Source organism: Tasmannia lanceolata, unplaced genomic scaffold (genome assembly GCF_043159265.1).
Source record: "Tasmannia lanceolata isolate RefF3 unplaced genomic scaffold, GAP_Taslan_0.1 ptg000008l, whole genome shotgun sequence".
Taxonomy (NCBI): Eukaryota; Viridiplantae; Streptophyta; class Magnoliopsida; order Canellales; family Winteraceae; genus Tasmannia; species Tasmannia lanceolata.
The window spans coordinates 60,629,425-60,643,461 of record NW_027518685.1 but is presented as its reverse complement, the minus strand read 5'-3'; the positions used below and the strand labels follow the sequence as shown (position 1 = coordinate 60,643,461).

The window sequence follows — 14,037 nt, the reverse complement described above, 5'->3', positions numbered from 1 at the left end:
AAATCGACCCCTATGTATCTTTCTCTCTCCCCCTAAAATCTCATATAAATAGATAGAAATATACGATGAATGCCCATGTAAAAAACTTGAATAATAAAGGGCAATGGTAAATTCGCACACCCATTAAGATAATTGGCACCCCATAAAATTACTCCTTCCCGTCCTTTGCCCTTTTTTAAAATCTTTCTACCAATAAGTATTATCAGATTGTTTTTTTGTCTTCAATTTGTTTAACTTATTTCAATGGGCGTGGGAGGTGGTTTCTGGGATTTACTAAAACCCTACGCACGAACTGAAGATTTTGATTTTTTACGAGACAAAAAAGTAGCAGTCGATCTCTCATTCTGGATCGTTCAACACGAAACTGCTGTTAAAGGAAATGCAAGGAATCCCCACCTCAGAATCACTTTCTTTAGAACCATCAATCTATTCTCCAAGGTTTCTTATTTTCCCTTCTTTCTTTCATTATTGATTGCTTTTTGTGTTGAAAATATGAATACATTCTCAGTTTGGAGCGTATCCGGTGTTTGTTGTGGACGGAGTTCCGTCTGCGTTGAAGGCGCGGGCAAGGACTGAGCGTTTCTACCGTGCGACGGGTGTCGATTTGTCGGATCGGGATCGGTCTAGGGCAGAGGATGGAGTCCCTGTTGAAAGGAATAGGGCTTTTACTAAATGCATTCGAGAGTGCGTGGTGGGTAGAAATTCTTTGCCTCTTCACTCACACACATTATTTCATCTTCTTGGTTTGGAAATGATTGTAATTTTAGATATTTTGTTGTTCATTTGAAACTAGCTTGGAAGAACTTTAGGATAGCGTGATATTTTAACTTTTAAGAAAATGCATCAGAATGTGGTTAGATTTTAATGACTTTGGAGGTTAGGTATGTATTCTTGAGTATTAGTATCTTTTTATATTTTGTGGAGAATGTGCTTGACTTGGAAGGATCCTTTCACCTTCTTCAGGATTTTTTTTAAAGGATTCCGACCCCAACTAGTTTCGGACAAAGGCTTAGTTGAGTTGAGTTGTGCTTGACTTGGAAGGAGTTTCATACTTTCATCGTAAGAACTTTTAGTGATAGAGCCATATATTTTTCTAAGTGGAAGGATAAAGAGGTTAGTTATTCACTGGGCTATGGTGAGGAAGGACTTTAGGGGCATTAAGCTACAAGATTTGGATCAAAGTAGAAGGAGATGGGCTAAAAGTATCCAAAGAATGGTATAGGAAGTTTCTTCATGGGGATCCCTTGAGGAGCTTTATTAAGTTCAGCTTCAATGGAAGCTTGCTGGGAAATCCAAGGCCAAATGACTCTGGAAGGGTGTTTAAAGGCAATATAGGACAAGTTCTATTCTTTTCTCCCCATCTCTTTATCTTGGCCATGAACAACCCTTCTTCCCTCTCTCAGGGTTCCTCTCTTCCCCCTCTCGGACATAGTGTTGTGCAGTTGATCAAGGCACGAAGCCTGGTACACTCTCCTAGATACTGATTCCATTCCCTTTTTACTTTTTATAAACTATTTCCCACACAGTCTCACCCTTTTAACCTTCTCCTTTCTTTTCTACATAACCAATCTGTTTCCATTCAGTTAAGTTTTACACCCCAATTTTACCCATTCAACCCTACCCATGTCACCCATTGACCCTACCATGATCTTTTCACCACCCCTTTATTTCCTTACCCCATTAGCATTGTTTGGGTCTTAGGTAGGTATTTTCTTGACTGATCTAATTTTCTATGACAGATCTCTATGACAGATTTGAGTGAGATTTATTTTTTATTTTTTATTAGATAACTATTTTCTCTCTTTGGGAATTGTTGTGTGGAGCATGATTTGGATGATTTTAATATCTTTGATTGTTGAACTATTAATGTTAGCATTTCTTTGAAAATCCTTGCTGTATTTGATTATTTTATGATTTTTTATGCTGAATTGGGAATGCATGTTGCTGTCTTGTTGAGTCAAAAGCCATATATTGCTTGTAAATTACCAGAAAGTCAACTACGAACCCCTAGGTTTGCATCAGAACACGAACATGTAGAAGTGTCGAAATTTCTGCATAAAGATACATATCCAATGAGGGCACACGTAATTGAACTAACTATGTTGTGGACATATCCTTTATGCTCTATTCATTTGCCAATTCTCGGATCATATGTTACTCTTCTCATTCTTTCCCACATCATACTGTTTTTCTTGTAAGGGAGATTGTTATTTTTGTCCGCTTTTTAAAGTGAGAATCCTTTAAGCTGCTCAGATGCATTAGATCCTGTTTCCATACGGAAGAATCTTATTGGTTGTGTGCCAACTGCCAACTAGATAATGTCTCTTTTTATCTCATTGTGTTCGTAATTTACTGGTATAGTTGATCTAATTATTCACTAGTGCTTACAATGATAGGAGCTGCTTGAACTCCTGGGGATACCAATTTTAAGGGCAAGATGTGAGGCTGAAGCACTTTGTGCACAATTAAATAGTGAAGGCCATGTGGATGCTTGTATCACAGCTGACAGTGATGCTTTCCTCTACGGGGCCAAATGTGTGATAAAATGCCTTCGTTCCAACTCCAAGGTAAGTTTTTGTCTCCGTGCTTTTGTTTGAGCAGATCTGCTATGTTTGTACTTGTTCAACACTTTTTTTCCACATTTATTCAATTTCTTAAACTTTTAGTGAACCATTTTGTTTAAAAACATGCAAGCCAAACTTTCACTATGAACAGTTTATGACATTTTGTGACAATTATTGATGGTGGTCATATTATTTTCACATGACTAATAGAACAAGGAGAAACATAGCCTCAACATTGGGTAAATAAGGAGATAAAACAAATTAATCCACTCGTCTAACTCTTAACCATATTGGAAAATTCAAGAGATTTTGATGTGGACATCGGCCATATCTAGGCAGCCCCAAGATTGGCGAGGCAAGAGAAATGATGAAGAGTCTAAGTGGCGACTTGGCATGGATCTAGGGTCAATATTTGATTTAGGTGTGGACCAAACGTGGAGATTTGGTACGTATATGGAGCAAGTGGCATATAGGGTGTAGTTAGCATAGCATGCATGCACATGTATGTGGTGTGTAAGTGATATGCGCATGTATGAACATGCGATATGCGCATGCACACCACTGATGTGTATGCCGTAAGTGTACATGTGTGAGTGTGGGCCATAAGTGAGGTGGCATGATGATGTCATCCACTTAAGGACACTAAAGAGGGCTGGAAATTCCTATAAATAGGGGCTAGGGGGTAGAGTTTTAGTTTTTTTTTTAACATTTGAGAAAAATGTAATTTTTGGAGTGAGGAGGTTTCTTGGAGAGTGTTCCATGGAAAGAGGGGGGAAGAGGGGGGAGGAGTTCCCCAACGTAGGATGCCTGGCCCTTGAGAAGGCGAGTTCCGTGCGAGCCTCTAGGGGGTAGAGTTTTAGTTTTTTTTTTTGACATTTGAGAAAAGTGTAATTTTTGGAGTGAGGAGGTTTTGTACTCCAATCTCTCGTTCTTTGAAATTTATCCATGATTCTTCCCATATTATCATGTATTTTCTTTCGATTCCTTTAGATCTATCAGATTTCTTTTCGGTCCTTACATTTCATTCATAGATTTCAGCTCGATTTGATTTTGTAAATTGAATAAACATCCTCGATCTACTTTTTTATTATAGAAAAATCAGTCCCTTATTCTGCAAAAACAATCCATTTTTCTTTGAAGTCCTGCACATTTTCAAAACTTTTCTAGATCTGATCATATAATTCTAGATCTAGATCAGATCTGTGAATTTTCTTCGTTGCTTCCGCCTCGAGTCTACATCAGATTCGCAGAAATTAATTTAGGGAGAAACAATGTTATAATTTAAGAAACTGTGTGTGCTTACTCAAGAAATTGTTTGTGCCTACTTCCAGACATGACTGGAGAAAAATTGAGAGATAGCATGTATTTGGTTAGGAGACCTTACATTATTGAACTAAAGTATAGCTGGGGCCTTTTAGATAATTTACCGTAAAGAATGGTTTTCCTGCTTGTGGTGGCACATTTTATGTTAACAGATTTTTTTTATTGTCAATAATAACAAAAAACCCGTAGCACCATTTAAATAGAAAGATGCAACTCAAAAACTTCGAGAGCAGACTTTTAATTTCTTATTCTTTTCCATTAAGAGGAATCTCAAAATGCGGACAATTTTCGGCGGAAGTCTGATTTGGAATTGTTTTCAATAAAGACCATAACAAAGAAGCTGTGGAAAATGGAAAGCCATTAAGGTCTTATCTGAAATTGTAAGTCTTGTTCCTGAAATCGTAAAGATGTAAAGCTACTTAACAAATTGTCTGCTCTCCTTTTTTTAGTCTTTGGAAAGCCTTCAACGACATTGTTTAAGCCAAGGAACAGGCAGCTATCACTATTGCCGTTTGCAACTCATATTGGTACAGAGTCAGCATATTAAGGATGGTTAGAAAGCTTCTTCATTCTTGGGTGTCGTTTCAGAAACTTACCAAAGAAGTAAAAAAAACCTACTGAAGAATTAAAAAGAACTTTCAGCTAAGTAGAGAATGACAATTAAGTAGAAAATTACATTTAACTATTGTGAGCAATACTAATATCAGGATCCAGGATCCAGGATCCGTTATTTCTCTCATCAGGGGTAAACCTGTTATTTCTCTTATCAGTGACTTAAAAATTTATTAAAAGAGAACTTTCCCATGATTGGGAAGTGCTCCCGTCTCCTCTCACTTTCTTCTCCCTTCTCTTCACAAATTTAACATTTTAAGCCCAAAGCATTGAACTCAGGATCTAGAATCTGTAATATGTCATGTGTTGGCTTTTTCCTCTGTGTTGGAAATGATTCCCTTGAAAGAATATTGGCTGGAACTATAATATAGCGGCTGGAACTATAATATAGCATTTCGTGAACATGCTAATGCAGATATTTCTGCTTTCTATAGAAGTTAGATTGTGAAAGCTTGACATCGGACCTAAGATGATGCATACATTGTGAAAGCCATTAGGAGTTGATGAAGCACGGGGCAGTTCTTTTTCTTTAACTATACGTGCAAGAAATGAAAGAGTGATATAATTAAAGAGGCAAAGAAATTCTCATATAGAATAACTGAATAAGGCAAATAATGTCAGATTTAAATTGGGACAGGCAACAGAGGAAAGATTGAAAGAGATTTGGACATATTGAAGAAAAGAGTGGTATGATCAGATCTAAGTTCTTTTTTTCCTTTTCTTTTTTTTTGTGTTCTGTAGATATGACATGTGAAGCCAAGGAGTTAAATAAGTGAGTACAATTGACAGAGGGAAAATGACAAAATGGAAATGAAGTTCTACAGTAGGAATAACCTTGATCTTAACCAATGAGTGAAAACAACACAGACAACGGTTGGCTCTATGATCAATTAGGAGACACTGAATTTGACAATCAAGGATTTGTGTTCAGGAGTCGGCTTTTTTTACTCCACATAACCATTGGGTTTTCTCTCTGGTCTCATTAAATGTGAGATTATATAGCTGATTCCTTAATATTGATTATCTAATAGCAGCTGTAGGAGTAAATGCAGTAACTGCAACTAAGTAGACATATCAATAAGGTGAGAATGAAAACTGTAACCCTGTACAACAAACATACACCGAGCATTTTCTCATAAGAACATGTGCATTGTGTGATATAGATTTAGTTTTAAATTTCGGCCGAAATCCGAAATTTCGGACGAAATTTTTCAGTTTCGGTCCAAGCTGACACCGAAAGTACATTGAATCGGTTTTTTTGCAGGATTTCGGCAAAATTTTGGGTTATTTACAAAATTCCACTGAAATTTTAAAAATTTCAAGATTTCTACCAAAATTGCCGAATTTAAATACTGATTTTTTTTACGGAATTTTGCATGATTTGGCCAAAATTTCCATTGAAACCGAAATATTTCGATTTTTGTGGTGGCAGAAGCCGACACCAAAACCGAAATTGAAATCCTTGATACAGAACCGGACTGTATGCAGGAACCATACTAATTGAATTGCTATTAGATTGGTGTTTTACCTCTCTTACAAGTATGAGCATCGCATTTTATGCAGGAACCATTTGAGTGCTACCACATGTCCGATATTGAGGCCGGTCTTGGCCTGAAGAGAAAACAGCTGATAGCTATATCTCTTTTGGTTGGAAATGACCATGATTTGCAAGGAGTGCCAGGGATTGGACTTGATACTGCTGTCCGCTTTGTCCAATTGTTCTCGGAGGATGAGATTTTGAATAGGTTTGTTTCTTGGACAGACTAGATGTAGCCGTACCTGTTTGTAAAAATATTTCTTACTTTGGTTGATATTCAGCCATGGTCTTAAATTTCGTTTTGGATTTCGGCCGGGACCGAAACCGAAAGATGTTCTGAAATTTTAAAATTTTCGGCCGAAATTTTAAGATTTACACCGATATTTCCACCGAAATTTCGTTTTTGGCCGAGGCTGAAACAGAAACCGAAATTTCAAACCTTGATTTCAGCACCTACTATATTGTGAATCAACAATTTTATACCTCATGCAGGTTACATGATGTAGGCAAAGGGGATACTCTCGTGCTTCAAACTTGTCTCAAATCTATAACGGACGGCCGGACAACCACTTTAGGCGACAGCTCAATAAAGACTAGATCACCTCACTGTTCAAACTGTGGACATCCAGGCAGTAAGAGAGCTCATCTCAAGCTTGCTTGTGAGTATTGCAATGTTTATGGTAATGAAAATTGCACGGAGAAGCCCGTGGGGTTCAAATGTGAATGCTCCACCTGTGATAAGGTACATCTTTACTTTAGATTTACTATAACACTTAGATATGATTCTTTCTTTCTTGATATTGAGATGGTTTGTTAACACATGAGCTTTAAGCTTTTTTTTTTTTCAAAAATATAAAATTTTTCCTAAATTTCGGCCGAAATTACCGGATTTCGGCCGAAATTACGGGATTTCAGCCGAAACTGAAATTTAAATCCATGGCTTTAAGTAATTGCCACTTGTCAACCATGTTTTTCAGATTTTAACTGCATACCCTCAGTTTTATATTTTTCCTTCAACCAAAAGCATTCTATTGGCATCTAATGGCAGGATCGGCGAAATAAGGAACAGAAGAAACATGAAAACTGGCAAATCAGAGTTTGCCAAAAAATTGCTACTGAACAGAGTTTCCCGAACAATGAGATAATCGAAATGTACTTATGCCACAACCACGGGAATTTCAGTGGTATGTTTCTGAACTGAACCCCCCCAAAAAAAATTCATGAAGTAGGATTTTCAGCCTCAAGCAGGAGAAAGGGAGAAGTTAAGCTGTTAAGCTACCATTGATGTTTCAGAAACTTCTTGATGTTTTTCAGTAGCTTTTACAAAGATAGACAAAAATGCCTGCACATAATAATGTTGTAGTGGCTCTTTAATATGCATGGTTGTTCAACTGTTTTTAAGAAAGTGCAACAATGTTGCAAATTTTACTCTAAAAAATATATTGAATACTTTTAGATGGAACACCTATTGAAGCTTAATGAGATAAAATGTATCAATATCAATTCCACTTGGTATATGCTGGAGTTGCAGTCTTTGCCTTTAAACTGTTAATTTTAAAACAAAACCTTCATGATAAAGAATTTAGAATTTATGTAGATTTTCTAGTAGGTTGGGTTACGTTTGCATGTGTTAAGTACTATCAAAGTGTTTTCTTTTCCTTACATTTATTGAAGTATCTTGACAGTTGGGGTCATTTGAAAGCTATAAGATGGTTTAATCATTTTTTTTTGGGTTATATGCAGAAAGTGATGGCCCTTCTCTTTTGTGGGAAAACCCCAAAATTGAAACTCTGGTTGACTTCTTGGCGTACCATCAACACTGGGAACCTTCTTATATACGTCAGAGGATACTTCCAATGTTGTCCACTATTTTCTTTAGAGAAATGGCTTCAAATCCAAAGGAAGGTTCTCTGTTGTGTGGTCAATATGAATTTCATTCGGTTCAACGAGTGAAAGTAAGATATGGCCATCAATTTTACTTGGTCAAATGGAATAAGGCTTCCCCTAATATGAGCGACGTTATCCATTCAATCCCTACTGAACAGTGTGATTTCCAGCAAAGTGAGTCCTTGGGAGTGAATGAGTCTATTGATCTATTAGATGAGCCAGATGTTCCGCAAATTCTTGTTGATAATGGATGCTGGTTTCTGTTGACTGACGAAAATATGGCACTTGTTCAAGCTGCATATCCAAAAAATGTTGACGTTTTTTTGCAGGAAAAGGTATGCACTCTGCTCTTCTTATAAAGATGTTTGTTAGTACACAACTATTTTTAAGTTGTTTGTACCAAGGTTTTAAATTTCGATTTTTGCTGAAATCCCGAAATTTCGGCCGTAATCAGGAAAAAAAAAGAATTAATTTTTTATTTCGAAATTTCAGAAAAATAGTATATTTTTGAAAAAAAAATCATTTTCCTGAAATTTGGGAATTTTCCGAAATTTCAGTATTTCTGCCAACATTTAAAACCTTGGTTTGTACACACACTAAGAAACTCAAACTAGAAACTCAAACGTAAGATTGCCTACAATTATTTCTAGGTCCTATGAGTGCTAGTGGTATTAAAAGCATATCTCCATAAGGTGTGGCCTCATTGTAATACAATGAGGCATGGTCGCTATATTTACATAGTGGGTTCCAAATTCCAACCTTAGGTTGATCCAGACTGTTCACATGGGTAGCCTCACCTTAGATCTTCAATGGGTTGAAAACATGCTGATGGGATGATCATAACTGTATAATCAAGAAATAGTATCATATATGGGCAACGTTTCACAGTCAAACGCCAAAAATAAATTTGATTGCATAGTTACGATTGTCCAATTGGCATGTTTTTTTGGTTGTTGGAGATCCAATGAAGGGCCTATCAGGTGGGCAATCAAAATCAATCGCAGGTGGATCGCTATGTAAAATTGGCGTTCTTCATTCTTTTACAACATGTGGATCCAATGAAGGGCCCACCAATCATGCTTTATAATAATGTTGAAGATGATGATGTTGATGATGATTATTGTTTGATATTGGTGTAAAATGACAAAAGTGCCGCCCTTGATATTTAGTTTTAGTTTACTTGCTTCATCTTATGCAGTTTTTATTCTACTTGTTAAACCACTATCTGTTATGTTTTTTTTTTTTTTAATGTATTATTGGGCCTAGATGTAAGGGTTGGCCATATCACTTACCCATTACCATTAGTCATCTGCCCATGGCCCACCACTTATTACTCAAAACCCTATGCTCTAAACCTATTTAAATCCTCTTACCAGCCTTAACTGTTGTGCCGCCCCCCCTCCCCTCTATTACCTTTAGTCATCTGCCCATGGCCCACCACTTATTACTGAAAACCCTATGCTCTAAACCTACTTAAATCCTCTTACCAGCCCTAACTTACAACCTTGACAAAACAAAAGAAAAGAGGACTGTTGTGCAACCATCTCAGTCTTCCTTTCTTTTTGAATGAAATTTGCAACCATTCAAAAAAAGAAAAGAGGACTGTTGTGATCTCTCTCTTTCTCTCTCTCTCTCTTCCTGCGTTGGTCGCCTCATGACCAGAGGCCATGCGATCGTGGGTAGTGCCCTCTCCTCAAGGTAAGCACCTCAATCTGTCCTTTTTTTCCCCTTCCCTTTCCCCTTCTCCTTCTTCCCTTTCTCTTCTCCCCCTTCTTTTCTTCTCTCCCCTCACGCACCTCTCCCCCTTCATTTTGCTTTTTCCTCTTTCTTGTTTATTTTCCTTCATCCCAACCTCTTTTCTCACTTGCCCCAATTGTCGCCTTCACAGCCATCCATCACCACCCTTCCTTGAATCCAGCCCCTACATATTCCACCAACACCCCCTTCCAAATATTACCCATGTTGGACTTAAAATCAGAAATACATAAGTAAAAAGGAGCCCGTGGTGGGCAACACCACTATAGGCAAGCTCGTCTACTTTCGTATTAGCTGATCGGAGACCATTATGAAAATCAGCACACTACTACTCAATCCAATCTAAAATCTCATAAAAGGCATCCACAAATCGCTACGGGTAGGTCCCTAGTCCAACGGGTTACACTGAGGGAATCACCCTCCATGACTATAGGAGTGTAGGGCCTGCGAGGTTCTCTATCAAGATACGAATCCCACATCACAACATCACCACTTCAGTCTCATAGGAGTCAATAACAACCCTAGGAACAGAGAAAACATTACTAATTTGTCATTATGGTCCCTGATAATGCCACCGATGCCAATGGGCCTTTGGTTGCCTATGCAAAATTGATCAAAATTTAGTTTGACGTGGCCAAGCGAGGGAGGATTCCACCTAGGGGTAGGATCATCCCGTCCCACACTAGAGTGACGACAGAAGTCCCAATGGTTACAGACGTCTGAGATTGATGTCCCATGAAATGCAGAAGCAATCGGCGGCCACTGAAGAATACAACTAATGGTCAGGGTTTTCAGCCGATTGATGGTGCAGGCCTTCCCTTTGAAGATCATCCTATTGCGCTCCTTCCAGAAAACCCATAGGAGAGCTGCATGAGCGTAGTTCCATAGCAACTTGCCTCTCAACAGTCAGGGGAGGAACTCCAAGAACCAAAAGGGGATCATGTGAATCAAATTTTCACGCTGTGACATTGTGATGGAAACCAAGATGATCAAGTGGATGTGAATGACGCTTACAATGATGAAAAGGGCAATCATTTGAGGAATCATAAGCTAATGGAAGCAAAATATTGCTCGAGCGCGGTAAGGGATCTGGTACAAGAAATGGTAGTGGGACATCTTTTCTTCCATTTCCGTTAACAATTTTTTGGAAGATAATGGTGGGGGATACGAGGAGGTTTGGGCTGAAATGGGAAAATTGAAACAAGAACATCAAGATATTTTGCTGCACAAGGAAATTTCTTGGCGTCAGAAATCTAGGGTGAGATGGTTGGCTGAAGGAGATAAAAATTCTGCTTTTTTTCATGCCATGGCAAGCTCTAGAAGGAGAACAAACAGAATTGAAATGCTGCGTGTGAATGGCAGCATGGTTTCAAGTAAAGAGGGTATATCCGAAGCTATTCTGGAGTTTTTTTCTTCTTTATACTCATCCGAGAATTTAATCCGTCCAATCCCTAAAGGTATTGAATTCGATAGTCTTTCTATTGCTGACAGTGCTAGCTTGGATAAGCCTTTTGTTGAGGAAGAGATAAAACTAGCCCTTTTTTCTCTGGCGAAAGACAAGGCACTTGGCCCTGATGGATTTTGTATTGCATTTTTCCAAGCGTGCTGGTCTTTCGTGAAGGATGACATTTTGAAATTTTCAAGGAATTCCATGAAGGGGGCAGTCTCGATAGAGGAACGGGAGCTACCTTTATAGCTCTAATTCCTAAAGTGGAGGGGGCTTCTAAAGTTTCTGATTTTCGTCCAATAAGTTTGGTGGGCTGCTTATATAAGATTTTAGCAAAAGTTTTGGCAGATCGTTTAAAAGTGGTTCTTCCAATTATTGTCTCTAATAGTCAGAGTGCTTTTGTTAGTGACAGACAAATCCTGGATTGCTCTTTGATTGCTAATGAGGCTTATGACTGTGTGGAGTGGAGCTGCTTAGATTACCTTCTAGGCAGAATGGGTTTTAGTAATAGATGGAGAGATTGGATGAGGAAATGCGTTTCATCGGCCTGGTTTTCGGTTCTGGTGAATGGGTCTGCAAAAGGCTTCTTCAAATCTTCTAGGGGTCTAAGGCAAGGGGACCCTTTATCTCCTTTCCTCTTTGTAATTGTTGTAGAATCATTGAGTAAACTCATCCTGAAAGGTTGTGAAAGGGGTTTGGCAGAAGGTTTTTGTATGGGAAAAGAAAAAGTTGAGGTTTCTATTCTGCAATTCGCAGATGACACTTTGCTTTTTAGTGTGCTGGATAAGATCAAGCTGCTGAACTTAAAGGCTATTCTTCGGTGTTATGAATTGATTTCAGGGCAGCGCTCCAATTTCTTAAAATCCAGGTTATTTGCTATAAATCTCCAAGCGGAAGAGGTGAATAGGTATGCTGACATTCTGGGGTGCAGAGTTGATTCCCTTCCCTCTTCCTATCTAGGGTTACCTTTGGGTGTGGGTAGACCCAGCAAAGCTTTGTGGGAACCTGTAGTACACCGAATTGAAAAGAGGTTAAATGCCTGGAAAAGAAATCTGGTCTCTAAAGGAGGCATATTAACTTTGATTAAATCAGTTTTGGCCAATATGCCGGTTTACTATCTCTCCTTGTTTGAATGTCCGTCTAGTGTGGCAGTGAGGATCGAAAAAATTCAAAGAAGATTCTTGTGGGGTGGTGCTAACCAAAAGAGTGGGATTCCTTTAGTTAAATGGGAAAATGTTTGTGTCCCTATTAAAGATGGAGGTTTGGGAATTAAGAGCATCAAAGAATTCAATAAAGCGCTGCTAAGTAAGTGGTTGTGGAGATTTGGAGAAGAGGAGCACTCTTTATGGGTTAGGGTTATAGGCAGCAAGTATGGTTCTCTCCCAGGAAATTGGGAATCAGAGGATTATTATTCGAAGAAAGGCGTGACTGCATGGAGAGATATTCTCAAGTTGAATCATGATTTTTGTAAGGGGTGTCGCTTCAAGGTTTACAATGGGAAAATGATTAGATTTTGGTTAGATGCTTGGTGCTCAGAAGAACTTTTAAAATCTCTATTTCCAGAGTTGTTTTTGGTGGCAGCTGATAAGGGGGTTTTAGTGGCTGATTGCTTCGAAAGAGTGGAAAGCAAGGTTATTTGGTCCCCAAAATTCAGAAGAAACTTTTTTGAAAGGGAATTATCTTCTCTTTCTAATTTGTTCGCAACCATTGAAAAACCCTACATTAAAAGATTAGGATCCGCAAGAGAATTTGGATTCGCTGTCCGTCGGGAGTTTTTTCCGTAAAATCTTGCTTTGCGAGTAGGGTTGCTAGGCAGAAAGATGGCACAGTAGCAAAGGTTTGGTCCTTCCATTGCCCCCCAAGGGTGGTTTTTTTCGGTTGGGCTGTTAGTTGGGGGCGAATTCAAACCATGGATTTCTTAAGAAAGAGAGCTATGATGCTAGTGGATCACTGCCCTTTGTGTTTACAGGGTGGCGAATCTATTGATCACTTGTTCTTGCATTGTAAGTTTGCTAGGGTAATTTGGGGGCTGATGCTGTCCAGATTTGGCATCTTTTGGGTCCTCCCAAAAACTACATTGCAGTTACTTCAATGCTGGGATTTTGTGCCTTGGAAGAAGAAAGGAAAGGCTCTGTGGAGGATCTGCTTATTGGCCATGTGGTGGTCGATTTGGAAGGAAAGAAATGGTAGAGTTTTTGAAGGCAAGGCGAGATTTGCTTTTGGAGTTTTTCAGAGGATTGTTGCAGTTTCCATCCAAAGGGCGAGAAGCTCTCCATTAATTTTTGGTGTCTCAGCTTATGATTTGTGGGAAGGATGGCAAATTGTTTGTTCAGAAGGGTCATCCAGGCCTAAGATTGTGCAAAAATGGATTCCTCCGCCGCCTGGTTTCTTGAAACTTAACTTTGACGGAGCCAGTTTTGGGAATCCTGGCTTGGCGGGGATGGGTGGTATTCTTAGAAATGGTGAAGGTTTGGTAATTTGGGCGTACTCGGGTCCATGTGGCTTATGTGACTAATGAGGCGGAAGTTAGAGCTGCTTTTTCGGGCATCTTACATTTGGAGGCAGGTATTTTGGATAAGTGATTATTGAAGGAGACTCTTCCAATGTGATGAAATGTATCTCGGGTTTAGCCCATCCTCCTCGAGGAAATCTCTGATAGGCTATCGGGATCTTTAGCATCCTTCAATCACGTCAGAAGATCGGCCAACGGTGATGCTGACTCTTTAGCTAAATCGGGAGTTCACAGATAAAGTTTGGAGTGGTTCGATTATATGCCACCCTGAGGTTGTAATTCTGTATTTTTCTTTTTCTTCTTTCTTTCTTTGTACTTTTCTCCGTGGACCATCTAGGTTCCCTTATTTAATATACTACCATTTCAATTTTTTTTTTTTTTTGAAAGTTGACAAAGTATA

The 14,037-nt window shown here is 38.7% G+C and overlaps 1 protein-coding gene across 2 annotated transcripts in view; it reads left to right on the top strand.

Moving 5' to 3' along the window:
• The first annotated feature begins 203 nt into the window (after positions 1 to 203).
• The window catches only part of LOC143885409 (5'-3' exonuclease family protein), a 28,027-nt gene continuing 14,193 nt past the window's right edge, over positions 204 to 14,037 (top strand). The window contains exons 1-7 of one of the 2 annotated variants that reach the window (XM_077389566.1): positions 205 to 438; positions 509 to 691; positions 2,397 to 2,567; positions 6,063 to 6,244; positions 6,529 to 6,778; positions 7,085 to 7,220; positions 7,780 to 8,258. In XM_077389566.1, coding sequence (XP_077245681.1) covers positions 244 to 438; positions 509 to 691; positions 2,397 to 2,567; positions 6,063 to 6,244; positions 6,529 to 6,778; positions 7,085 to 7,220; positions 7,780 to 8,258 — 1,596 coding nt within the window. In that variant the 5' untranslated portion in view covers positions 205 to 243. Of the gene's footprint in view, positions 439 to 508; positions 692 to 2,396; positions 2,568 to 6,062; positions 6,245 to 6,528; positions 6,779 to 7,084; positions 7,221 to 7,779; positions 8,259 to 14,037 lie in introns of both variants that reach the window. The other variant, XM_077389567.1, reaches the window with a different exon arrangement.